The sequence below is a fragment of the Vanellus vanellus genome, assembly GCF_965231255.1.
Source record: "Vanellus vanellus genome assembly, chromosome: 9".
Taxonomy (NCBI): domain Eukaryota; kingdom Metazoa; phylum Chordata; class Aves; order Charadriiformes; family Charadriidae; genus Vanellus; species Vanellus vanellus.
Window position 1 is genome coordinate 5,424,949 of NC_138914.1, and position 26,276 is coordinate 5,451,224.

A 26,276-nucleotide genomic window follows, 5' to 3' on the forward strand; every position below is an offset into this window, starting at 1 on the left:
TACCTCTTCCACAGTTCAGTGCCAAAGACCGCTTGGTGGAATTTGTGCATTTGCCTGCAGTGGTAGCTCTTTGAAATCTGTGGAAAGTTGGGATCAAGCACCTGTGTGGGTTTTTTGTTGTTGTTTTGGGGCTTTTCATGGTTTCCAGCATGTTGGGAATATTGGGGATTCTTCCTGCTGGAGGAGGACCAGGAGGAATAGAAGAAGGTGAGTGACAAGAAGCTGAAGTTTGCATCCAAAGTGGTAGGTCGAGGTCAGGGGATGTTTTTTTAGTGCTGACCTTTCTCAGCCAAGAAGCTAAAGAAACGGGAGGGTCACTTTGCTCCCGGCAGCATGTTTGCCAAGCGTTTGTTTTGCAGAAATGTGCAGCTGCTACCAAGTCCAGGCTGAGAGCCGTTACAGCTTTTTAGGGACAGCAGTACTGTTGGCTGCTGGGCTCCAGCAAGTCTGGAACTGTACATCATTTCCAGGTGACTGCTGCGAGTTTATAAACCTGGTTGACTATTGTAGCGCTGGACAGTCATCTGCTGTAGCCTAAAATAACAGAAGGTGTAAATTGCTGCTCCACAGTATTGGCAGGTGCTCCCGCAGGTACTTTGCCAAGGTCACAAATGCTAAATAAACCAGATTAAACAAAACCCTGTTGCGAGAATTCATGATTAACTGTAGTCTTTGCAGGATTTATTGGTTATAAACTAAGTCCCTGCCTTTATTTTTTTGTCCTAGTAACTAAGGCAGATGTGAACTTCAGTGAAACATTTTTTTGGCTCTTGCTTCTGTTTACATGATTCAGGACTTTGCAGTAGTTCCACAACAAATATAGCTTTGAACAGAAATAGCCATTCAAGTGCTATGCTTCTGGCAGTGCAGAAGAGATTAAGAGAGTCTAACAAAAGGGCTTGTAAATAGTTTTGAGTTGGCTGCTCTTTTTTTTTTTTTTTCTTTTTTTTTCAGAAATGAACCAATAGATGTAATGTATTTTGAAAAATAAGAAGTGGTATTTGTGCAGCAAGTGACGTGGACAGCACGTCGCACTCAGCTGTCATTAAACTGTGCAAAGCATGGACTGTGCTGAACAGTTTTACTTTAAAACACCCTTTTTCTAGAACTGCAGCAGTTGTATTCATTTTGGAGACTTTATTTCATAGAATGGTTTAGGTTAGAAGGGACCTTAAAGACCATCAAGTCCACCCCCCTGCCCTGGGCAGGGCCACCTCCCCCCAGCCCAGGTTGCCCAAAGCCCCGTCCAACCTGGCCTTGAACACCTCCAGGGATGGGGCAGCCACAGCTTCTCGGGGCAACCTGGGCCAGGGGCTCACCACCCTCACAGGAAATAATTTCTTCCGGATATCTAGTCTAGATCTTTCAGTTTAAAACCGTTACCCCTCATCCTATCGCTACATTCCCTGATAAAGAGTCCCTCCCCATCTGTCCTGTAGTCCCTGTAGGTACTGGAAGGAGCTATAAGGTCTCCCCAGAGCCTTCTCTTCCTTATGCAACCTTTATGCAACCTTGTTTGGTTGCATAAAGTTATTTCTGAGGATTTTTCCTGTCGTCTCCTCTTTGAGAAGAGCTTATGCTTTTTAGATGCAACATAAGAAAGATGCAGAACAAAAGGTTGATTGCAAAATGAAATTAAGGCTGTGTATGAGCAGGGCTGTATTTGAGGTGTTAAGAAAAGACACAAATAGATTAAAGAGGATCTTTTTGTATGTATTTTGACACTTTGTGAAATCAGAAAGTATAAATGTTGTTTGCATGTTTTTATTTTGAATGAGACTTCATTCTATACCATGTTTTTGATTTGGTATTTCTTTTATTTACGTGCGACCCCAAGTTTAAGTAATTATTTTCCTCTTTCCCCCTCTCTGGTGTTCATGAACAGTTTCTGGGTCAAAACAAGGTGCAGAATTTTTTTTAATGGTGTCGAGGGAGAATTGCAAAAACAGTCCCTGGCGGTGCCAGTTCCCCAGTACTCCAGCATTTAAATCAGTACTAAATATTTCTGTGAAAGGCTGCAGTTCATATAGATTTCATGAATTTAAAATACAGTTTTCAGCTGTTGGATGGCAGGCGAAGAGGTCCTCTAATCGAAGCTTGCACTGACCCACCCCAGCCATCCTGTGCAGCTGCAGAGCAGACCCTGAGGTGTTCTGACGTGACCCATGGTGTACCCCCAAAGGTTGTAAGCACACAGAAACCGTATCCATCTTGGGAAATCCCTGAACTGGGAGTGGTGGGGATTTGGCATAGGTATTTGGGGACAGAGGGCCCTTATTGCTGGCTGTGGCTGTACTGAGGTTGCTGCTGGATTCCGTGGTCGCTTAGCAGAGCTACCTGATGGACTACTGGGGTTTGCTTTCTCCAGGAGCCTTGGTTTGAGATTACCCCATGTCAAGAGATGTTGTGGGTCGCGTTGAATGGTCTAAGCAAGGGAATGGAAGGCCACCTCTTCTGTAGTTTGCAGTTGGGCAATTCCTCCAGTGAATGACTGTCATTTTGCTTGGCCTCGATTACCAAGTTTGCAAACATCAGTAATGCTTTCTTACAGGGAGAGCTGGAGCTTATCCCACCTTCCTGTCTGTGCTGTCAATACCCGAGGCAGCGAGACTGGTACATCTGTCCTGCAATTGCAGTGTAAATACCCAAATGGCTGGGAAAGTAACTTGTTGCTGAAAAGGCTTCCCCCCCTCACCCCCCCAAGTCATTCAGCCTGCAGAATAAACCAGTCCTCTTTGTCCCAATAACTCTTCCACAAATAGCCAAAAATGTAGAACTATGACCAATGCTTAAGGACTCTGAAACGGAAGTTTGTTTAAAATGTGTGGACACTGATGAAGTCTGGAGAAGTTGCTTTGTTAGAAAGAAAAGTTGCTAAAGACACTCCCTGATCTGATCAGGTCCTGTAATGAACAGCTCGCGCTGTGGCTAGAGAGTGAAGTACGAGTTTGCATAATAACTGTCCAAGATGATTTTAATGTTAGAGTTATTGCAGTAATGTGTCGGGGGTTGTTTGTTCCCTTGCACGTAGTATTCACTGCAGCGAGCAAGTCCTACATGCTGATAACACCGACCTATCACATACCGGGCACTAAATTCACTTTGTGGTTTTCATTATGACTGTTTGGGGTTCTTAATCATTTAAAGCAGATCTTCCATAAACACTTTCCCTTGTGCGCCTTAAGATCCTGTTCGCTCAGCATACCAGAGCGAGGATGTCATCGGCGCGAGATGAGGCTTCGAGCTGCCTCGTCGTCTTTGGAAAGCATCGAATAGTGCTGTAACAGGGGAGTCAATAAGCAGAAAACCTCGGATGAGCGGAAGGGTTTAGGCTGGGAATTGCCGGGTCACTCGGTAAGCCTCGAGGAGTGCGGTGGCTTTTTGGCTGGGAGGGACTCTGAGTGTGTGAATGACGACTACAAGCTGCAAACACAACATGGTCGAGTCTTGTTTTCTGCAGGGCTGCCTCTGTGAATAAACCTGCTATCCCACCATGTAAGCGATAGATAATTTCTAAACCAAGTTGTGATGGAAAGGTGATGTGGAATCAGATCTGGGTACTATGTAGTTGCAAAGTATCAAAAAGTGCGGTGATCGTACGTCATCTTCCCTCTCAGCGACAGTGTTATCTTCTCTGTTTACCCAGATAAAGGAAGGTAAATTCTCTATTACAAAATCAAGAACTACAGAGGTGGTTAGTGGAGTGTTATCTCCTTGCTTTTTCTTTTATCACCTCTTGGTTGCTTTAGCTATCTGGCTTTTTGTTTTGCGAATGTGTGTAGAGCTCTGTAGGGAGGGAAGTACCCATAGATGTGGAGGCTGAGAAAAGGTTCAAAAAGCTTTTGACAAGGTGACTGGTCAGGCTTTCCAGTGAAAGACAAATCTACCTCATACCTTTATTTATTTATTTGTTATATCTTCTCTAAGTTTGTGATGGCGTTGAAAGTTTGAGAAAGAGCACCAAACCAATATTGACTAGAGCAGTCAGCTACATTTTAAATTCCTTTCACCCTTCATGGAACATTTTTGCGAGCTTGAGGTATTTGTGCGTGTAGGTGTCCTCACCTGCCTGCTCTTTTTCTGCTTGAGGGATTCAGCCTGTTTGAGCAGGAGTGAAACTGGAGAAACGGTGTGTACCCCTTCACATTGAGTCTCCGTGCTGTTACAGATGTTGTGTTGTCCAGCTGTTGTGAGATGCACCTCCAGTGTGAGATGAACCTCCAGTTCACCTAAGTGAACCTTGAATGTGAAGGAATTATGTCCCAGAAAACAAATTTGTCTTGCACCCACCCTTCCCCTTCGTCTTTTTGGCGATAAAGATCGTGAGGTAGCTGTGCTGTTACAGCCAGTCCTTATCTGCTCCTCTGATGGCATTAATAGCCTGATCACACCCCTTTTAATTAATGAATGGGAGAAGTGCTTTCAATGCCAACCCGCGTTTTCCGTTTCTCCCAGACCTGCCGCGGGTTGTCCGTCTGTGGGACAGCGAGGGTAGTACAGCCGCCCGGGCGCGGGTCTGAGGATCACGCTCAGCCCCGCCGTAGTGCCGGGCATTTATCCGTGCTCGCTGCAGACCCACGCTTTGCTCCGGGCTGTCTCCGCCAGGATCTTGTGCAGTACTGTCATGCAGGTGAGGCAAGATGTAGTGAGATGCTGACTCCAAACTGCTGGGCTGTTTTGGAGTCCTTTCATGATATCTGAAGACCTTGCGTGTGGCACCCTCAACCCCCCCTTTTCTTCTCCTCGGTAGGTGCTGGATTGCACAGGTCTGCAGTGCTGGCAGGCACCGGGCACCGCTGCTGGTGGTGCTGCTCCGTGGGGATTGGAGTTGCCAGGTCCTTATCTGGAGCCACCCCTAGAGACACGGCTAGCCGGGACGCCGCTTGACTTTCACCCGAGGGTCCTCAGCAAAAAGCCCTTGGTCACGCAGGGAGGGGGGGAAAGATGGAAGCTGTTAGAGTTCAGCTGTTCATGCCCTACTCCTTTGACAGCTTCTGCCTGTAAGTGGCGCTTTCCCCGAGCGACGGCACCGCGAGCAGATTGCGCGATTGGTTTGTGGTGGTGGAGGTTGTGTTCTGGGAATTAAAGCTACTTGTGCTTGGGAGCTGGCCGCTGCCTTCTGCAGAGCCGCAGCAGCTGAGGCTGACCCGCTGAGATCACGATGGTGACTTTCAGGAGGGGAAGACTTATAAAAGCCTCCATGTTTAAAGAAAATTATAAATCTATATGCATATATATGTGTATATCCTTTCTGAAGCTTCATGGCAAACACACATTTGGGCTAACGGAGGTTCAGTTTAGGTATTTTTGACTTGGTGCATTATAGTGATTATTATATAGAGGTCTTTGAGGGTATCCTAGGTTTGCAATTATTCATCTCCCTCTTAACAGGAACGGTAGTAAAGGATTGTAAAATGTGACCTTTGCAGCTTCTAGAATGAACCTCTGTAGTTTTACCTTGTTCCTTAATCTGGTGGTGATCAAGCTTTCCAAGCTATACTGCAAGCTGTGTCCCCAAGTAAATGGGCATTCAAGCAGATCAACTTACGGCATTTTATTAAGTCAACACTCATGCAAAAGCCACCTCCAGAGCTTAATAATTATTTACTGAGTGCTCCTGGGTCATGAGAGAGGTTTTCATTAAGTTCGAAAAGCATTATGTTCAGCAGCTTGTGAAGGTGTGTTTTAAAGACAGGAAGAAAAATGGAAAACTACTAAATGGTGTACAGCTAATTAAAAGAATTCTTAGCTAAGGATTAAATGAAGTGTTGTGTTTGTGTCGTTGATTTTTGGTGGTGGGTTTTCTTTTTTTAAAGACAAGCTTATCCACTGAATTCATTTGATTTGTAATTCAACCCTTAGTTCCTGGGTAAGAGATCTGCGTGGTGGATGTTTGAGGTTTTGTTTTTTTTTTTTTTTTTTTTTGTTTCGTTTTTTTCTTCCTTTCCCCCGCTGACCAGGTGCACTCAACGCATTCGAGTAGATGGATGGATGCCCCTTGGGCTGCGCGTTGTTCTACAGGTGCAGCCCGTGGTGTAGGGTAAGCGGTGCTGCTGCAGGAGAGCAGCTCTGGGCTGGTTCAGGTTGGGATAAGCAAGTGCTGGAGGGAGAGAGAGAAATGTTAACCTTGACGATGGAGCAGATGCAACAGCAGGCAGCACGTCTCTTTAAACGTCGCCTTCAAACGCCGAAAACTTCTTTCATATAGAGGCCTGAAACATGGTCATTGCTTTATTATAAAGGCTGATAAAGGTTTCCACGCCGTTTATGTAATTGCTCTGTCCTTGGCAAGAAAGGGCATACGAGGGTGCCAACTGCTGCTTTGTTTTTTTTTAACATTGATACTTTAGGCAGCGCCAGCCAGTTGGCGCGGTGAGCGGAGCATCGCTGTAACCCACAATCAATTATTAAATTTTAGGAATGAAGTACAAAGTGCTCCAGGGAAAATGCCCTACTAGTTTTCTTGTACTTAGAATCCTTTGCTTCAGCTGAAGATAGGGGAGAAGAGATTGTGTAGGGGACTTGTTGCTGTTTGTGGTTTTTTATGTTTTGGCATTTGGGTTTTTTGGGGGGCTGATCTGGCTCCCTCTTGCCTTTGTCTTTTTTTCTTTTAATATCCTTCCCTTTTCTGTCACCCCTCTCTGTGGCAAACAGCGAGTCTGGCCGGCAGGTTAGATGCTGCTAGAAGTGGTGTCGTTTCAGCCATATATATAATACTGGCAACAAAAAGTTTCTTGAGGTTTTACTGCTTGGTGGAGAGACTGAAACCAGAATCTGGACAGATAAACTTATTCTGAGGAAATCTTAGTGGTCACTGAAGAGGAGGTGTGTTGGAAGGGGAGCTGTGCGGTGGTCTCTTCTGATAATGGAGAACCTTCTGGAGGTCAAGCCAAGTATTTGGGCTGTAACGTTGGCAACCTCTCATCTGCTTGCTCTAAAGATCAAGATGGTTTTATGCTAATGTCAGATACTTAAATGTGGATGCCTTTCTTTTCTCTATAAATAATTATGAATGGGATAAGGGTAAGACATGAAACACAAGCATTTAAATCCCGTGTTATTTCTTACCTCTGACCTCCGAGATCGGGTGCAGCTCAGTGGATTTCTTGAGGTGCTAAATCTGCTTTTCTTGGCTGATTTCTCTGTGGACTAACCCATTAACAAACAGTTGGCATGAACGGAGAGCAACAGCCTCCCTTGTATGCTGTTCCTCCTTATAGCGGGGCAGTCAATCCTGCCAGAGCAAGTAGTTTTGAAAGCACTTTTTTTTTTTTAAAATAAATTTTATCTGATTCTTGTTCATCTCTGTTTGAGGAAGCTTTGGGCTTGAGGAGTTGGTCTGTGTTTTTAATTATTGTAATTTCTCTAAAAAACCTTACATTGGAGGCTTTTCTTTTTTTCTTTAAAAATAAAGAAATACAATTCTCAACCAGTAAATAAAAAGCAAAGCTGAGTTAATTAATTTTTTCCAGTTCAAAATTTCCAGTGACGCTTCTTAATGAATACATAGCTAACGCAAAATAATGTCTGTATCCAGACAACTCATGTAAGTAATGTATGTGAACCAGAGAACTTGTTTAATCAATTTATATAAGAATCTGAAAACAAAACTGACCAACAAAAGACAAATTTACCTTTTTATCCAAGGAGACAGAGATAAAATAATCAGTAGACATCTGGGAAGGTAGATTAGGCTCTAAAAGGTATGGTCTCTGTAATGGCTCGAGTTGATGGCAACAAAATCAAACGATTTTAATCTGACCAGTTGCTTTTCATTATGCAACAGCCGTCTGCGTTATAACTTATGTATGCAGTAACAAACATTTCCCAGGCACCTATGCAAAGGATATATAATTTAAACTTATTAAATAAAATGTTATCACTTTGTGATTAATTGGATTGGCACATGGCACTCATAACTAATAGCTCTCAGTCTGTATTACACTGTGCTTATTAGACTACTAATGGATAACCGGTTTAATCATATGTCAATTAAAAGGATGAGTTGGTTTCATTTATTGCAATTAAATGGTATGCATAAACCGTATTTGCAGGAAGTATCTAAATCACATCATGTATCAGTTGTATGTGTGGGCTCTGTTACCAACTCCACATAATCCGGGGGTGAATCAGTTCATGTATGAGAGTTTTGAGTCCACGTGTCCGGGTACTGGATCGTACCGTGGTACACGGCGCTGTGCTCGATCATGGGAGAAGATCTGCCTGTGCAGCAGCACGTAAAGGTCAAGAAGCTTTAAAAATACGAATTTTCAAAACTCTCTTGATGAAGCCTTTGACATAACAAGACTTTAATTGCTTTTTTGGTTGGAAAACTGAGTTTCTAACAAAGCTTGTCCTGGTTGCTCGCCGGAGGGTATGTGGTGATGAAACTCAATCCATCTTCTGTTCCATCTTGGAGCTTTGCGTGGAGCGTCCTGCGGTTGAGAAGAGGGGCAGGCGAGGTGGGGATAGGAAGCTGGGTGGGAGGACGGTCCATGCTGTGCATGGAACAGGCTTAGGGGATGAGATACCAGTTTCAAACAGTTTTCCACATTAGACCAGTGGAAGGAGCACTGCCCACGGGAGGAGCTTTACAGCCCCGGGGGGATAAATATCGGGGATCCTGCGTGGCAGGAGCTGTCTTGTGTTTTTCCAGTTTCCTTCGCAGTGCTTGTGGCAGGAGCATCTGGTCAGGCAGGCAGGCGTTGTGCAGCAGCTTTTATCCCAGATAAAAGCGTTATTTGAACTCCAGTGCGTTGATGGCAGTTGCTGCCAGCGCTGCCCGCGTTCGGGGCTTATGCGCCTCTCTACTGCCTAAAATCATAATGCGCACAAATAAGAGAATGTTGTGTCTGCTGAGCCCACGGCTCTGTTGCAGCTACGCTGGTTTTTGACTTCTCCTTTGAAATAAGGATGAACGGGACATTTGATAATCTCCTTGAAATAAGGATGAACGGGACATTTGATAATCTCCTCTCAAGCTTTTTCTTCCCGTCGTTGGGCCACCAAAATCTGGTGTTCAGGATGTACGTAAGATCGGACTCCTCTTCCCCTTGCTGGTGGCTGCTCTTCTTCTGATATTTTAAAAAGTACGTTGCCCAACCTTGCAGTACCTACCTAGTGACATCTAAGCTATTTATTCCAGTGAACAACTAGAATATTGAGCACAATTGCAAAAGAAATAAAACCTGGAAGAGTCTCTGCCCTTTGGGGAAGAATTTCGGCTGAACAGCATTTTCTTTCTTTTAAAGACACAATATTTGAAGGTTTTGTTGACAATTTTCTCTCATATTTCTCATCAGTAGAGCCCAGACTGGTCTGCAGGAAGCTGGAAGGACAGCTGTGGAGTTGTCGGTGTGAGTAGGAACAGAAATCCCATGAGCGAGATGATGTTCCTGGCAGGGGCTGTTTGAAATGCCGCAGAAATGATTTCTGCTTCCTTCTCCCTCACATTCCCCACAATTTTAGTATATAGGAAGGTTCTTCTGAGATGGTTTTCAGCACACTTGGCTTTGGTAGGCAGAGAAACAGTTCGAAGTGAAAGAAGGTGTGAGGAACTGCTGGGTTACCAATTTTGCAGCATTAAGTATCTATAAAAAAAAATGCCAGTAGCACACAAATGAGAATCCTGCTTACAGGATACAAAATAAGCTTGTCCTCAACAGGAGAAGAAGGAAATGTTCCTTAAAAGCAGCGTTTGAGTGAGTGCCCTTTTTTGCTCATCTTTTACAGTGGTCTCCAAAGTAGGGTGCGCAATATTTTTGGTGGGCAGGAAGAAAATCTTCCTGCGCTTCAATAAATATGTTTATATAATTCATAAATAAATAAATATACATATATAGAGGGTGCATGCTCAAAACTTTTTTTTTTTTTTCCCTGGTAGCACTGCATGATCAAAAAAAAACCTGGGAGACCACTGCTCTATAATTGGCAATAAATCGTCTCCTTGGTTTGGAAATGGGCAAGTGGTTCAGATGTGCAGCCGGGAAAGACGCTGCCGGGTTTAGATGTGAGAATGCTTCGCCCTTAATTGAAAGGGTGGTGTTTTTTACAAGTATCGCAGTCAATGACTTGTCTTGAGCAGCTAATTAGTGCGATTATTCCACAGCTGCATTAGTTTCACCACAAAGGTTTTCTCTTGTTTTATCAAAAGGATCAGTGTCTTTGTGAATGTTTCAACCTGACAGGTCTTAAATAGCAAGATGGTCCCCTCCCTCCCTGCCCCCCTCCCTGCCCCCAAAATGCGGGCTCTGGAGAAGCAGAGTTTGATCTCTTGGGGGAGTAAGTGTGGGTTCTCCTTTTTCGTTTCTTCTCTGAACTGTTTTCAACATTGCTCCTAAACAAAGCCGGAAAACTTCCAGCAGCGCTGGCTGCGGTTGCCCAGGCACAAGTAGCTCTCGGTGCCTGCGGCCTCCAGGGCAGAGCTGGGAGGGACGCTGGCTCCTGGTCTCCTGTGTCCCATCAGCGTCCTGCAGGTAGCACCAGAGCCAGAGGTGGGCTTCTCAAGAGCAGTCTCCTCCTAGAGCGGGAGGGTTACTGCCGGCTTCCCCAGGCATGGACCTCTATCATTATGGACTAACGAGCCCTTTGCCATCTGCCCATGGAAGGAATCAGCTGCGGCAGTCAGAATCACAAACCAAATATCCTGAATTATATGCACCGCAGCTCTTATATGGGGTCGTGTATTCTCACCCACTTCCAACATCTTTCCCTTGAAGGATGTGCAGCTGGGTATTTACATAGCCTAATTGTTCCGCCTTATGCTACTAAAATGTCTTATAAATGGATTTGACTTCTGAGGGCTAACAAAATGATGGGTGGCTTCAGAAGGTGTCCCCACGGTCCATGGCGAAGTCCCGTGGTTTGTCCCTTGCTGTCTGGTAGGAAGCTCTGCTTGCCAGTGGCTCGCAAACAGCTCCTAGGTGGTGAAGCAGTGCAGCGTGCTGGCCCAGGCCAGCCTCATACGCTTTATAGTGTTACTGAAATAAAGCCATTATTGTTGTTTATTCCTGTATCTTACTGCGCTTGGAAGGTGCTGGTAGGCCTGAAGTGGGAGTTGGGGTCTTTTTTGGGGTGTGTGTGTGTCTGATTTCTAGCCATGAAGAGTTTCAACACCAGCAAATCCAACCCTAAGGTAGTATTTTGCAGAAAATAGCTGAAATTTGTTATGTTGTGCTTTCAGGGGAGAGGTAGATTTATTTTACCGATTTATTTATTTTTGAGCTAGATCATTGGACCTGGACTATTATCTATACCTATCATTAGAGTTGATACAGCCCTTTGTTTTTTTTTTTTTTTTTAAATGGAATATGAGTGCTTGCTGCTGTCTATAAAAGCATTTGTTTTTCTTGTGGATGGTTGCTGTAAAAATTGAAACAGCAAATAGCTCTTTCCAGCTGGCTATTGGCGTTTGGAAATGGTTAGCTGCCGTCAAGTTAAGGCAGCCTAATGTGGCTGTTAAGTACCTGAAGTAGGTCGGCTCCAAAGTCCCCTTCGCGCGGTGCGGCGTATCCTCACCCATCCCACCCTACGTTCCGGTGTAATTCTGCGAGCTCCGACCGCTGGAGCCGCCATCCCGCTTGTGGAAGCTGATCTGTCTCTCTCTGGTCTTCCCGCAGCAATTCCGAGCATCCTGGCGCTTCCAAGCCTCCCTTAAGCTCCTCCAGCATGACCTCACGAATCCTGCTACGCCAGCAGCTCATGCGTGAGCAGATGCAGGAGCAGGAGCGTCGGGAGCAGCAGCAGAAGCAGCAAGCAGCCCAGTTCATGCAGCAGCGAGTACCCGTCAGCCAGACACCTGCCATCAACGTCAGCGTCCCCGCCAGCCTGCCCCCCGCCACCCAGGTACCCATGGAGGTCCTCAAGGTACGTCGGTCTCTCTGCCTTTCTGTTTAGGAGCTCTCGCTCATCTAAACCTACTTTATTTAACAGGGACGTGGTTATAGGGGTTTTCGGCAATGAAATTTTGCAAATAAGCTGCTCTCTGGCTTGATTTGCAGCTTAATTTGGTGTCCTGGTAGCGAAGAAGGAAAACCGTTTTTTAAAAAGTTTGTGCGACTTTTGTTTTCTTTAAACTTGGAGATCCAGGGAGGGAGGTTTTGTTACAAAACTAATGTTTCCGTCATTTTCCCTTTGGAAAACACATCTCCCTCTTTCTAGTACTTATAATTTCTTCTTTTTGAAAATAACTATATATTCATATCAATATTTTGGTTTTTGAAAGAAAACAATGAAATATTTTTGTAAAATGGAGTCAAAACTCATTACAAAAGAGCTCCTCAGAAAGTCTTAATTTGAAATACGGGTGAGTTTCCAGCCTCTTGCAACAAGCCTCTGTAATCCTTTTTTGCTTAAATGACTTGTTTGCTATTAGTAGCTTTGGATTCCTTGTCCTACTGGAAACTGTAGGAGCTTGTTAGTATCCCTCTGTCAAAGGGGATGTAGCTTGCTAATTACTCGGAGGAAAAACGTGAACAGCTACAAGAAAAGAGATAATTTCATGCACCGAGTAAGACCAAGTAGAGTAAAGCAATGTGAAATGTGTGAGTAAAAGGATGCAAAACATTTTGGAGAAATTTGCTGACATATTTCATGAAAATAAAATTTTCATTAGTTTTGAAGAGTTATCCATTTGCTGTGCGTTAATTGCTAAATCTTTTTATTACAGTGTCACATTTGGTAACTGCTTTCAGTCGGTAAGCATACTCTTACCAGACAAGTTAACTGAGCTTGGTTACAATACGCTCGTAGTTTGCTCATCGCTCTTAGATATCAATGATACGTATTCAAAGATTTAGGTTTAAAATAGACTTGCAGGCTCAGGATTTTGAGGCCGTCTGTGTGACGGGTTTATGGAGGAAATGTAGGGTGCTTTTATGTATTGAATCTGCGTTATGGTATTGTGTCGACAGTACCAAAACTAATACTTAATTGGGACACTAGGGTCATGCTCAAGTATGGGCTATGATCTAGGAGCAAGAAGGCAACAGGTGAATTTTGAATTGTGTTTTAATATATATATATATATATATGCACATTTCCATTAAAAATTGAATATGATATACTCTGAGCGTGTGTGCATGTGCATATAGTAAGGAGTCCGAAATTGACTGGGAAGAGCTATTTTGTCTAATGCTTGTGCACTATGCACAATGTTTGTGTGTAATAAATTTTTAAACTTGTTTCCAGGTTATGACACCGTAGTTAAATTTGGAGCCAGCAGATGCGTAGGTGCTATGCGATAGTTTTTTTTTTTTCATTTGTAACACACTTTGTTGACTAAACATGTGTTAGATTTTTACATCCTTTCATCTTAATACGTTACGATGTGAATTTTAGGGTTTTTTTTAAGCCTCTCTGAAAACTTGTTGGAAAGTGTTTATTTTCTAATGATATTTTACCATTAAGGAAGGAGTGTAATGTCTTGAAGAAGCATTAGCAGTTGTCTACATTATTCATTTTACAATTGCCTCTTCACATGAGAGAGGAGGGGAGGCCGCCCTTTATTTCAGAGGGCCAAACTAGAGAAGACGCTGCAGCTGAGAGGTGATGCTCGCTTGTTACAAATGGCGTTACTAGCAGCCGGCTCCTCATAGGATTTGCGTGCGGATCAGAAACCTGCTGCAGCACTGCTAGGGAACTTCACGTGAAGGACTCGAACCCGAATCCTCGTCCTCCAGGGCTGCAAAAGAGTTACCTGTCCCCTGTTCCCTCCTGGAGGAAGGTCTCCTGGGAAGAGGGAGGGTATCTCCTCTGGTCATCTCTGGCCCAAATGGCAGCATGCATGACCCTGTAGAGCAACAAATGAAGAGAATGTATGCTTAGCTGGCTTGTGAATTAAAAGTAATACCTGGCAACAAGTGCCTTTTGGCGGCAGAACTGTGCATTGAAGGTGATGGTTGTGTTTATGGAGGCTACCTGCTGGAACAAAACGATGTCTGTCTTCTCATCGCCCGCGTTTACGTACGTAACAGTCAAAATTAGCAAAACCAAGTCCTCTTGGTATCTCTCTGTGCGTGAGAGAAGAGAAACTGCTTTGCATACTTGTTCTGCTTGTGGTTTTGGTGAGTGAAAGCAGCTAAAGATTCACCCTTTTATCCTTACTAATAAAAGTGGACTGGTTCTGTATAAAAAAAAATAGTACAAAATACCAGGCTTGGTGTCATGATCTTGCTGAAAGCCACCACTGATGCTTCAGAGAGAGCAGGATTTTGCTGAGAGGTCCATGTAGTGTTGGTTGTGGGTTGGTTTTTTTTTTTGTTTTTTTTTTTTTTTGTTAAATAGGTTGTTTGGCTCAAAAGAGGAGATTAACAATAAATCAGGATAGGATGTTCGTGGTGCCGATACGCTGTCAGCCAGCTCTGCCTGCCGTAACACTGTACGAGTGACATCATTTCCCTGCGGCTGCTTTTTGCACTTCAGTTGTTCTTTAGCTGTAGACAAATTTTTCCATATGGGCTGTACAGAAGTTTTAATTGGATAAATAGGGAACTAAGTTGGTATCTTTATTATCCAGATGGTCTGGATTTCGTGACCTTAAAGAATAAGACAGAAAAAAGGGGATTTTTTTACACTTTGAGAAATGTTAATCTGCAAGGCAACCATCTTTAGAAAAGATCTTTTTGAATATTACTTCCCAAACAAATAAGACCAAATGTAGCAGCTGGTTTTGCTGTTGTTTGGAGCTGAGCATCAAAAAAATCCTTACTCCAAGCCTGTTGAATTTGTCAATGTTTTGTGTTTTTAGTTACATTGTGTGACTTGCCCTTTCCCCCTATCTCACAATGTGAGGAAGAGAACAATAGTTGCATGTCTGAGGATGGTAGTTGGGAATGACTGGTTTAAGAAGCCGCCAAAGGTGTTAACGAGCTTTGATTTGAACATGTTTAAGATGTTCATTTAGAAACAATACAGAAAGAAAGACAAATACGTACAAATCTATGTCACATTGCATAGGAATCTCCAGATTACATAATGTGGTATCCTCAAGGCCATATGAATAAATAGAATTTCATTTTCTTGAGTAATGACTTCTTATTGCATCACTTCTTTGCCAAGTAATGTAGCTTGGCAAGGTAGGAAATGACCTGTTGGAATTCAAATTTTGTGTTGCTTTGTGCAGCCCAGTTAAGAGCTGGACTGGGAGTAGGTCCAATGCATTGGAACAGTATCTCTTTGAATCTAATCAGAAAAGGAAGATTTCTTACGGCTTTCGGTTACCCTTCTGCAGAGCTTCACAGACGTACAGGATGGTTTATCATTAAGCACCTTCTCATCCATCTCCTGTTGGTAGTCGAGGACTAACGCTACAGAGGGATGTCCCAAGAGTTTCTTTGCTGCTGCTGCAGTTCAACTTCTTGTTCTGCCTTGGAAATAGGAGCACGTAACTGATTGTTGATTGTTGAAGTAGTTCCAGTCCCTCTCAGTGTTGGATCAGGATCTGTTACTGAGGTACAAAGTAAGTTTATATTTTTATTTGAGAGTTAACTTCTTTGCAAAGAGTTCAGCTTAAAACAACCCACTGAAGATATCTTATTGAGTATCTTCTTCAGTACAGGTGTATTTTAGTTCTGTATACTTAACTCGTATTAAGAAGCTGCTGTTCTTGTTGTTGATTGCTGTTACTCTTGTCTGGTAGGAGTTCTGATCTGTGGGAGCAGAAGCAGCCCTGCAGATCCCAACTCTAGTATTCTAGAGCTGATCCCTGGGTCCCGGTTGCTGCCTTTCTGTAAGCAGGGTTAGCCCGGGACTTGAGGAGGTCATGCATCAGATCCTGCCTGTAGTCACTGAGACGTGATGATAGGTTGGTCCTTTTACTCCTCGGTCATCCGTTTGCAAAACAATACTGCTATTAATCTCATACCTTTGTGGAGTTAAATTTGTTAAAGGTGGTGAAATCCTTGGCTGTTAGAAATCTAAAGAATACGCTTTTGGTTTGTAGTGAAGCTGTCTGTTAATCAGCTTCCCCATAGCTGTCTTGGACTTCATCTGTTACCGCCTTCCTGCTTGGTATCAGGAATTAGCTTTCCTCCTGTAGTCCTAGCAGCTGTCTGTTGACAGTTATTTAGGAAGCATTTCCTGTTGATGTGATATAGTTGCTGGGTTGTGCTTTTCATGTCTCTTTTTGCCCCCCCTCGCCCGCTCCCAGCCTCCTTTCCCACCAAGCAACTCACAGGATTCTTGTAAAGTGAGTGATGTCCTGCCTGCCGAGTTACTGGCAGCAGCAGGACAACTGCCTTTCTGGCAGGCGGTGATACCCTAGCCTCGTCTATACGATGGGTTTCAGTCTTCTGCGTCAGCCTAGGCAGCTGATTTTAGGATTTTTTTGTTCAGCAAGCAGAAACACGAACTTGTATAACCAGAATTTTACTTAGTGTCCCTCTGGCATTTTCACCAAAGCTTCACTGTAGCAGTATGGGTATGGGGCTCACCACCCTTTACATGCTTTTAAGAGATACAGAAGGAAAAGCGTTTTTCTTCATCTAAAACACATAAAAGAACCCAGGGGAAAAAACAAGGAATGACTTTAAAGGCTGAAATTACCAGCCATTGTGCCTTGTTGCCCCAAACAAGGCTTGCAAGATTCTTGTTTTTTTGCTTTAGTCTTTGAGAAATTCTGCTGATAGAAGTAGTCAGACCCGACATTGATTAAGGCTTGCCTTTGAAGATTGCTCTCTTCTATTTTTTTTTTTTTTTTTTTTTTAAATAAGTCCACTTGTCTCAAAGTAGCCTTATTTACAGAATTTGCAGTGCCCCAGAAAGTAAACTTACTGCCGGGATTCACAGAAGTGGGCGACTCACCTGTTTGCTTATTGAGAGACTTTACAAAAATTGAATTGTAGCTATGCTGTGTGGTTTGTGTTGTTTTGCCTGATTTCTAGATAAAGTTTGCTGTTTGGAACAAGCATAACACAATCCCCTAAGTACTTTGGACCTGCTGGCCCGAAACACAATGTGGCATTGCAGAAACTGCGGCTGGCATGAGCAGGCTTGTGTCCTCCATGGGAGGAGAAGCACTGGAGCATCCTCAGGAGTCAGGAAAGGAGGCTCAGGGCCAGCATCAGCCCACAGAATTGCACATCAGTTCCTTTGAAAAGATTACCAGTTCTTGCAGGATTGAAAGCATTACCTGTGGGCAGCTGACAGCCAGCCCTCTGCATGTCTCACTAAGCAGATGGAAGGTGGAAAATGGAGGGTGAACACTTCTTCCCTCTGTCCCCCCATGTTATTTGTTGGCGTTCCTCACTTGGTGCATGGATGTGACACTTGTGCTGTCGTGTTTTTAATGTGATGCACCGGGTCACAGCACAAGGGTTGGTGGAAGCCTAAGCTGGATGTGTTGCGGTTGAAATGGTGTGGTCCCTGTCCCCATCCCCGTCTGTCCCTGCTGCTGCGTGCTAAAGCTCCTGAGGATGTGGTTGGTTTACATCCCCTTCCTCCTGAGTGTTGTCACACTCGATGAGTAGCACAATAGGAAATCTGCTGGACTTCTCATGTCTCTTCTTCCCTCTTTGTCTGCCATTGGGGATTTAAGAATGTAACTCCCATTTGCACAGGTGCTGAGATGGGAGATTCCCTAGAGACCCACATCGGATGCTGCTGCAAAGTACAGCCTTGAGGGCTGGGGTGAGAACCTGCACTGGGTGTTTGCTGCATGAACCAGCATGTTCCTGCAGTGGTTGCAGATGTCTATTGGACTCTGCATAAATGCTGTGCAGGTAATAAGATAAAAGCAGGTCTCCTGACCAGCAGATGATATCACAGGTCCCTTTCAGGATGCTAACATCCCCTTTATCCTTGTTTCTGGAGAGTGAGGGAACAGTTCCCTTGCTCCAGGGGATCTGGACAAGGCGGTCCAGATCTAGAATCTGGTCCTGCGTTGGTCACCTGCACTTTGAGATCTCTCTTCTCTGGCCATAGAATCTGTGCTACCCCGTAGCACCTGCCCCTGCTTACAGGGCAGTTCACCTCAAAATGTGACAAGTATGTAAAAACACACGTATGGCAATATAGGCTGCAAAATTTTTTTTAATATTTGTTATTAACAGATTGTTAACAGTGTGTTTGCATACAATACTGTTTAGAATATGCTGGATATTTAAAATCTTATCTGCCACTAAGGACGTCACATAGGATTGCCCGTGCTGCGCTGCCTGGGTTGGTGTCTTCATGGTAGATGTTAACTGCTCTTTTGGTGCTAGAATTACAGCTCTTTACTGCTGAGCCTTGTCATTGTGGCCTTTCTTCTTTCACCTGGGGTCCTAAACAAGCTGAAAAGTTTTATTTTCAAAGCCTAGAACCAGAGACTGTTTACTTGCTTTATTATTCCAAGAGCTTTTGCCCATGTTATGCCGTTATTGTGGGCTGATCACTACTGATACCGGAGCGGGTCCGTTTGTCTCTTCCTTAATGCCATCTCATTGCTGTAGTTTGTGCTCATCTTTCCCCTTATGGCAACTCTTTCTGTGTCGACAGGAGCGCGGCGCTGCAGCCGTGCTGCTTGGAAGGGGGCAGGCGACCAGGCTGGCCTCTTGCCTTCACCCTCCTCTCATTGTTCATTCAGATTTTTAAATGCGCCACCACGATAAGCTCTTTGCATCAGATACCCTGTATTTCTTCGTTTTTAAAATGCCAAGCATGCCTTCTGAGTGATGTTAATGACTGTGGACGTATATCAGAAAAATACCTCATCCTACTTCTTTTCCAGTGTGCTTATTACAGAGAGTGACCTGTGGTGGTACCGCAGCCCTGCCTGGCAGGGGAGGCTGGGCAGTTAGCAACAGTGTTCTTGGTGTAATAATTAGCATAAAACTTCATTGTATAGGGGACTTATCTCACGGTTCTGAAGAACAGGAACAATGGGATGTCAAGATAAACGGGTGGTAGCGTCTGCTACAGCAAACGTGTGTTTGTCGAAACACTTATCTGATTAAAAGTTAATTTAATCTAACCTGACAATGGTAGATAGTAGTGTGTGCCGGTACGTTAAGTAAGCGTGGCGCGTATGTGCAATTGACAACTTAGACAAGTGATTTGCCAGACTGAGTCTTGGTAAACTACAGATAGAACATTTAAACTAAGATTAGTTGCGCTCAGTGACTCTGGTATAAGTAACTTAAGCCTAAAGCAAATTCTTCATAAAGAAAAACTTGAATTTAACTACAGAACCACTAAAGCCTGCCTTGTCTCCTCAGCCTTCAAGTAAGTAAAAGTATCTCTCAGGCCTTAAACTTGCTTGCTTAGTGGGTTGAAAGCTATTCCAAAACAAGCACTGGTGCTTGATGTCTGTGGTTAGTAATAGAGGTAAAATGTAAACTCTTGCTTAACACCCAGGTTATTAGACATTAAAAATGTATGGAATTCAAGGGGGCAGCGTACTTCAGCGTACAAGTATCTGACTGCTTGACTGCCAGTGCAAAACACTGCTTTCACCCTTCGTCCCGAATGCCCTTTTTGTAGGGATGCAAATAGGTGTGTTGCTTAGCTCTCGAGAGAAATGCTGTTGCTGCTGCTGCTGTCTGATCTTTCCATCTTGGCTCGTCAGCTGTGGTCACTGTGGCACAACATACGGCTCCCAAAGTTGGGGGACAAACCGTGCCGCGGTTGAATTGTGTGGCTGGGGGGCTTGGGTATTCCCTGGGCAAATGATGCTGGGGGCAGAGTGCACAGGTAACGGAGCAGAGTGGGAAGGAATCTGAGCAACTGCTCCTTCTCCCAGAGCTCTTGCCCTGCAAGTTCACACTAGTCACCTGGTAGTTTGAAATAACATTTTTGACACAGAGGAAATAAGGATGTATTCGCACAAAATGATAGAGGCATCCAGAGGTCCAAGATCTGATCGCCTTTTAGCAGGTTCTTGGTGGTTTATGCCCTAGTTGGTGGTCTTGAGGATTTGCTGTCTTCCCTCAGGCATGGTAACATCCACAAAGTTAAGAAGAGCTTGCTAAGGTTGTTCTGTTATGGCTTCAAAGCACTTTTCTTTTTTTTTCCTTTCCCCCCATCCTCCATGGTCTAGACATATTATCTGATGGCTGAGTTACCAGACCTTGGGAAAATGGTGGTTCACCACGTGTCAGTGGCTGTTTCGGACCTGCAGAAGATGAGTTAATCTTCCTAAAGATTTGTAGGTGCCCATAGTTGTGGGTATTAAAAGCATTGATGCGGCTCCACAGCCCACCAGCTAACATGTTTTAACAGCTTGTATTAAGTCCTTTTTTGGTCAACGTTAATTTAAAAAAAACACCTTATTCCACTTCCCTGGTTGAGCCAAGGACATACGAAGAGGGTGAGTGCTGGTCATTGCAGTTGTGTTTGTCGAGTCCACAGCTTAATTTGGCAGAAAACAGTGCCCGGAGCCACACGCAGTGCTGGAGAGGGGGGGAGTTGGGTGGAGGTCTAGGGAGGCCTCTGCTGACAGCGTCGATAGATGTTAAATTTTAAATGTGAAAATTTAGATCTGCTTAAAGTAATCTTTCGGTATTAGGTATACTCACAAATATTTCAGTTCTACAGCTAGTTTGGCAGCATTATTCTCCGAGATGCTGAACCTGTGTAGTGAATGAATTCAAAGTGACAAGCTGGAGACATTCCTGCCATTCAAGAGAGGCTTAAGGAATTTCTTATTGGCTGAATTACAAATATGTAGCATTTTGCCCAGCACTGCATGGCAATTTCAACCTGCCTGACCGTGACAAGATTAGCACTTTTCCTCCCCTCCCCAGCAGTGATATTTTTTTAAAAAAAAAATTAGATTAAGAAGTACCAGGCAGAGATGCAAAAGCTTGAAAGAGTAAAAACCAGCCTTACCTTGAATGATTCTGTCTGTCATTGGATTGGTTCCTTAATTAGCCCCGTGTCCTTTAACCTCTTGAGAAATAAGTAAGGGATAAATTTGGGGATAAAGACAAAGACGCCCGGAGATTTACCACACACCGCTAGGTAATTCATCAAGGAATGTTGGTAATTAGCCCTGCCTCTTTCCTTTCTGGCTCATTTAATAAAACTGGTTGATTTAAAATAATGCCTGCTGGTTCATTATCAACTACTTTAAGAGCCAAGTTATGAACTTGAAACAAAAAACGGTATTGTGTTGTCTGTAAAGGACCTGGCAAGTGCGTTTTGTTTTGTTCTTTAAAAAAAGAAATCATTCAGTCCCGTCATCAGTCTCCCCAACTTGATAATTAAATATTACTTTGTTTGGATTAACATTTGGCTTTTTGGGTGTATTTATTTCTAGTGTCTACTACTGAGAGGCAGAGAGGAGGAAAAAAAAAAAATCCAAGATCTTGAAGAGGTACATGTCAGATTGTGTTAAGAAAGCATGGCCTGATGGAATTCAACGGAATACAGACTTTACAATAGTAGTAGTCGTCCAGTTGAGGACATGGGTAACTGCTTTAACCCTTTATCTCTTGAAATGAGTGCCAGCTTCATGTCTTGTTCTTTGAGCAAAAGAATCCATTTTAGTAATGCATCTCTCTACTGCTTGTAGTGGAAATTGTCCCTGAATTGAGGACAGAACTCATCTGGTTTGTATTTGCTTAGGAAAATACTCATGCTGCGTTCTTTCTTTATAGATAGGAATAGCATTGCTCACAATAAATGAGAGGATCGGGGTAGAACTGGATCTATACACAGCTGCCTTTGCGCTTTTCTGGGAGAATAACTCTGTATGGCAACATCCAGTTTGAATTTGTTGCATCGACAGTTGCTGGTCAGTGGATCTGGTTAGGTCTGTCTGTCTGACTTTAAGAATTAAGTTACTATTACTGTACATCTTCCTTTAATAATTAATGTCAGACTCGGATTGCAACACTTCTGAAACTGTTGTGGGCTAGAGGAAAAGCAGGCTGTGCTAGCCTTCTGCCTACTGCGGGCTTGCCAGGTCTTGAATCCCTTAGAAGACTTTTTGTGAACCTCTTCGAACTCATTAGTATCATCTGGGGCAGAATTGGATACAGTGTTTCAGTGCAAATGACAAAAAACATCATCCTCGCTTGTCTTCCATACATCCCCTTTGCATCCCCCGGGATGGTGCTTATTCTGGTGGAGCTTGTGATTGTTACCCGCCGCTGCGACCCAGCAAAACTGCATGTCTGCTTTTATATGCTTGGCAGATTGGTAAATTTAAAGAGAAAAAAGTGATGGCCTTTGTGGAAACATTACTCTGCCAGTCTTTAGTGCTCGGCATTTCTTTTGTGACTAACTGTGAAAGTATCTTGCTGTCTCCAGACGCTTGCAGAGAAAGCGCTGGGGTTTTGGGGTAACAGCTTAATCCTGCCGGCTGTCACTAGAAACACTTCTACTGGATGCCAGTTACCCACTTGTTTATTAAGAAGTCTCACAATAATAAAATTTTATAGTTTAAATTGATTTAGAACTGAATATGTTTTGTCCAGCTTGCAATGACATGGAACAGAAAATTGACTATCTTTTAAAATAAAAAAAAAAAGGGGGGGGAACCCGCAACAAACACAACTCTACTTAATACCAGTGTTTTTGTGAAGTTAGAATGTCCATGCCAGATTTGTCACATCCTCGACTTGCTGAATATCAGTAGTTGAAGTTCCAGCTAGTTCTTCGAAAATTCTTGGGTAACTTATACATCTCAAGAAGATTTTTATTTTATTTTCCTTTTGAACTTGCTCATGAGCAGCACGCGTTTCAACATCAATATTACAGTAATTAAACTAGTGCTTGGAAGCACTGAGAACTCATTCAGGTGTGTCATTCACGGCGTTGCACTTTCATGATCTCTCAGCAGATGGCATTATGGTTTCCAAGAGCGTGTGTATTTCTTGGGAAAGCTCTCCGCTGCTGGGAAAGCCATCTTTCTAGACTGTTCCTTTCTCTGATGAAGGCTAATACTCAAGGTGTTAGACCCTTTTGACACATTATTCTAATCGTGTTGTTTGCTTGTGTTATTGTATTTTATTTTCACCAGCTGATGTCCCAGAGGTACCTTGAAGCCATTAACCAGTTAAATGCTGTATGTAATTGTTACTACATGTGAAAACCAATTACTGCTAGAAAGTCTGTGAAAGGCAGGCTGCCTCTTTTGAATAAATCTGCTACTGGCATCCAGTAGAAGTAATAAACTTGTTCAGCAAGTAAGACTAGAGCGCTAAAAAACTTAAGCAATGAATCTGGAGTGTGTTTTCCACTGAACATTCCCAATCCTCAAAGCTATGTAAGACACAACTGTACTGCGTTAAATTGTTACCCCCCCTTAGTGCTTTGTGCTACAAATCCTGATTTTTGTAGACAACGTGAGCTAGTGAAAGAAAAATCATTTGAAGAAGTGATGGCTTTCCGGAAAAAGAGCAGTAAGTATCACTGTATTTCTAAATTAATGTGGTTTACGCAACCCAGAAGCCATTAGCTGTTCTCAGGCAGCCCACCTACTGGAAGCCCTGGCTTCTGACAACAGCATTTTTGTTACCGACTTGGCTGGAATCTGCGTTGTATCTTCAAATGAACACATTGACATCAGCAGGAACGTGTCTTGTGTGTTTAAAGAAACCAGTGATTCAAAGAGCTGGTTTTCTGTCTTGGAGCAGTGTGCTCCTTCACTCTATCTATCTGTCTATCTCTCCTCTCCTTTTGAACACGGAAAGCGGCACAGCTGCTTCCCAAAAAGCATCCCAGGCCACGAGTGCTGCGGCTGCTGAATGTCTGGCAGCGTTGGGAGCCGTCGCTGGAGCTGAGCTTGGAGTCTCAGCAGCAGCCAGGCACCTAAGCATCTTTAAAAGGTCCGAGGGTTCATTGCTGCAAGCTCCAGAAAATCCTAGGAGGGAGTTTCAGAGGAAAATATGAACAGGCAACTAATGGAAATTCTCTTTTTCAAAAAAATACTCCCTTGCTTGAAAGGAACTCTTTTCAAGATTGAGATGTAGAAAACAGTTTATGTGCTTGTCCCCCGGGTCTTTGTAAATGTCCTGTCAAGGGACCTGTAGGCAGCACACTGAACCTTGTCTTTAAGATGATTTCTGCTAGCTAGCTAAGGCTGTGACTTCTCTCTGCTGGGGTTTTTTCTTTAGGTGTGTGGGGTTTTTGTTGCTTCTGGGTTTTGGAAGTCCTGTCTCGAGGGGGTGATATTCTCAGGAAGAACTTATTCCAGTTTACTCATATTGGTGATCCGTTGATTTCCAGTTTACCCATGATCAGAGAGCCGTTGCCCTTAACTGGTATCGCTGTCCTGGTAGCAGCCGACTGAAGAACCTGGTTTTGGTGAGACAGTTTGTTTTTGCTGGGGGGACAGAGCTGGTCAGAGCTGGTCTTAGTGCTGCCACAGGCATTAGGGCTGTTCTGTTGAAGCAATATGGTGCTCTGCTGGAGCAATATGGTGCTCTGCTGGCATTTCAGGAGCTGCTTTAAAGTTAATTCCTGCCTTGTTAAACGGTGCCTTAAAGTTAATTCTTGTCTTGTTTAACAGAAAATTCTCAGACGTAAGACTTATGTTTAAAAAAAAAAAAAAGGCAGTATAATCATAATTTACTGATTGAAGTCTTCCTTTGAGCAGTCTAATAATATTTTACTATGCTATTTACTTAGCTATTTTAAAATTCTGCTTCCTGACTCCCACCAAAACTATGCTCTTCTGAAATACTGTGATAGCCTGGGTCTCAAAGAAACAATTTGTTCAGGAAGGAGTAAAATGACCTTGAATGAGTCAGCACTTGTGTGTAGCGATCGTAAGCTTTCTATCCTCTGTGCTTTCGAAAAGGAAATGAATTCTGGACCACAGGCACCATTCATTGCGCGGTAGTTAATGGGCTCCATTCACATGAAAGTTCATATATTCCTTAAGGGTTCAGCCCTGTATGGTTTGCTGTGTAAAAGGAAAAATAGTATTTAATCATGCTACTGCGGCTTTTCAAAAGAGTTTATCCTTTTCTAACTTACATTGGCGTTTTGAGGGAAGACAAGTGGTGCCTTCTGCTCTAGAGTGCTGCTTAGTCAATAAGTGCCGCTTTGCAGTGGGTCACCATTCAGAATTGCCTCCTGCCTTTCCCTGTGGTGCTTAATGTAAGTAATGAGGAAAAAGCTTCCAGCCAGGGCTTCTGCCGGTTTGCAGGACTTATCCTTAGAAAACCCTTCTCTCTGAACTTGCACCTTCCCCGAGAAAACTTATTAATTCCATTTATCTGCTTTGGTTAAAGGCGGTACCTGTGAGGACTGAGTCTAGTCGTGATGGCTCTGCGCGGTCTGTGCACACAGTGTCCAGATGCTCCGCTTTGGATTTGGAGTGAGGAATGTGCCGACTGCTACGGGACCCGGGGAATAATGACAGATAACTATTAGAGGAACACAGTTAACCCAACTTTGCATTTTCTTCTCTAGTAGCTGCAATTCCAGATAACGTGCCTAAATAGCTATTGCTACCAGCTGTGTATAAGCAGTAGACCACCAGATGGGGTAAGGCAGAAGCAGCTTTGGCTGTTATTCAACCAATTCCTTATTTGTGCCCATTTTTATTTTTTGGGTATGGTTCTGTGATACGTTGACTGTGGCAGCAAAGGTGGCGGCTGATGTCCCTTGTAGCCCTGGTGCTGCCCCCATGGTTGCGTCAATACGTGCGTTTGTGCGGCCACACTAAAAACGATGTGGGACTACTGAGGCAGTCTGAGATTTTAAAAAAAGGCCTGGTTTTGGAAAGGTGACTTTTTTTTTTTCTCTTTTAATCACCTTAGTGGTTTTGATTGCCTGGGTCAACGCAGCCCCGCAAACAGCTCAGCCTGCTGACCTGAGGGGTAAGAGCCGCGAGCTGATGTGGTAGGGCAAGAACAAGGAGCCGGACATCAGCACCGATGCCTTCGCAGGCCAATTCTGCCTTTAGTGCGGAGCCACAATGCAATTTTGAAGTAAATTCCTGTTGTCCCCACTTTACTAAATGTTAGCTGCTTTTTTTTTCCCCAGTGCTGTTGATGAGTACTAATTAGATTCTTGTCAGAGGAAACTAAATGAGAAGACCTTGTGTTATCCAGCCGCTGCTGGGAGTTCAGTCTGTGAGAGCGGACTAGCGCCGGTCTGACATCAATGGCTTGAACTGCATATAGTGTTCTGAACCATTCCCCTACGGGTTTCCGCATCTCGCACCATGCTGCGTGAGGATGCACAGGTAGCTGTGGTGTCCTCGGCACCAGCTGCAGCTACATCTGCCCTTGTCAAACCCAACTGTTCGCTATCGTGGATGTACTGGCATCTCCTCTGGCTCCTAGCAGATATTAAAAAAACTCCAAAGTTTTACTTTTCCTCTGTTCAAACTTTTATTTCAT

The 26,276-nt window shown here is 43.7% G+C and overlaps 1 protein-coding gene across 4 annotated transcripts in view; it reads left to right on the forward strand.

The window, feature by feature from the left end:
- The window catches only part of MITF (melanocyte inducing transcription factor), a 111,202-nt gene that overhangs the window by 49,062 nt on the left and 35,864 nt on the right, over window positions 1-26,276 (forward strand). For all 4 annotated transcript variants that reach the window (XM_082487519.1, XM_082487520.1, XM_082487521.1 and 1 more), the window contains exon 2: window positions 11,619-11,865. In XM_082487519.1, the coding sequence (XP_082343645.1) occupies window positions 11,619-11,865 (247 nt within the window). The remainder of the gene's footprint in view (window positions 1-11,618; window positions 11,866-26,276) is intronic.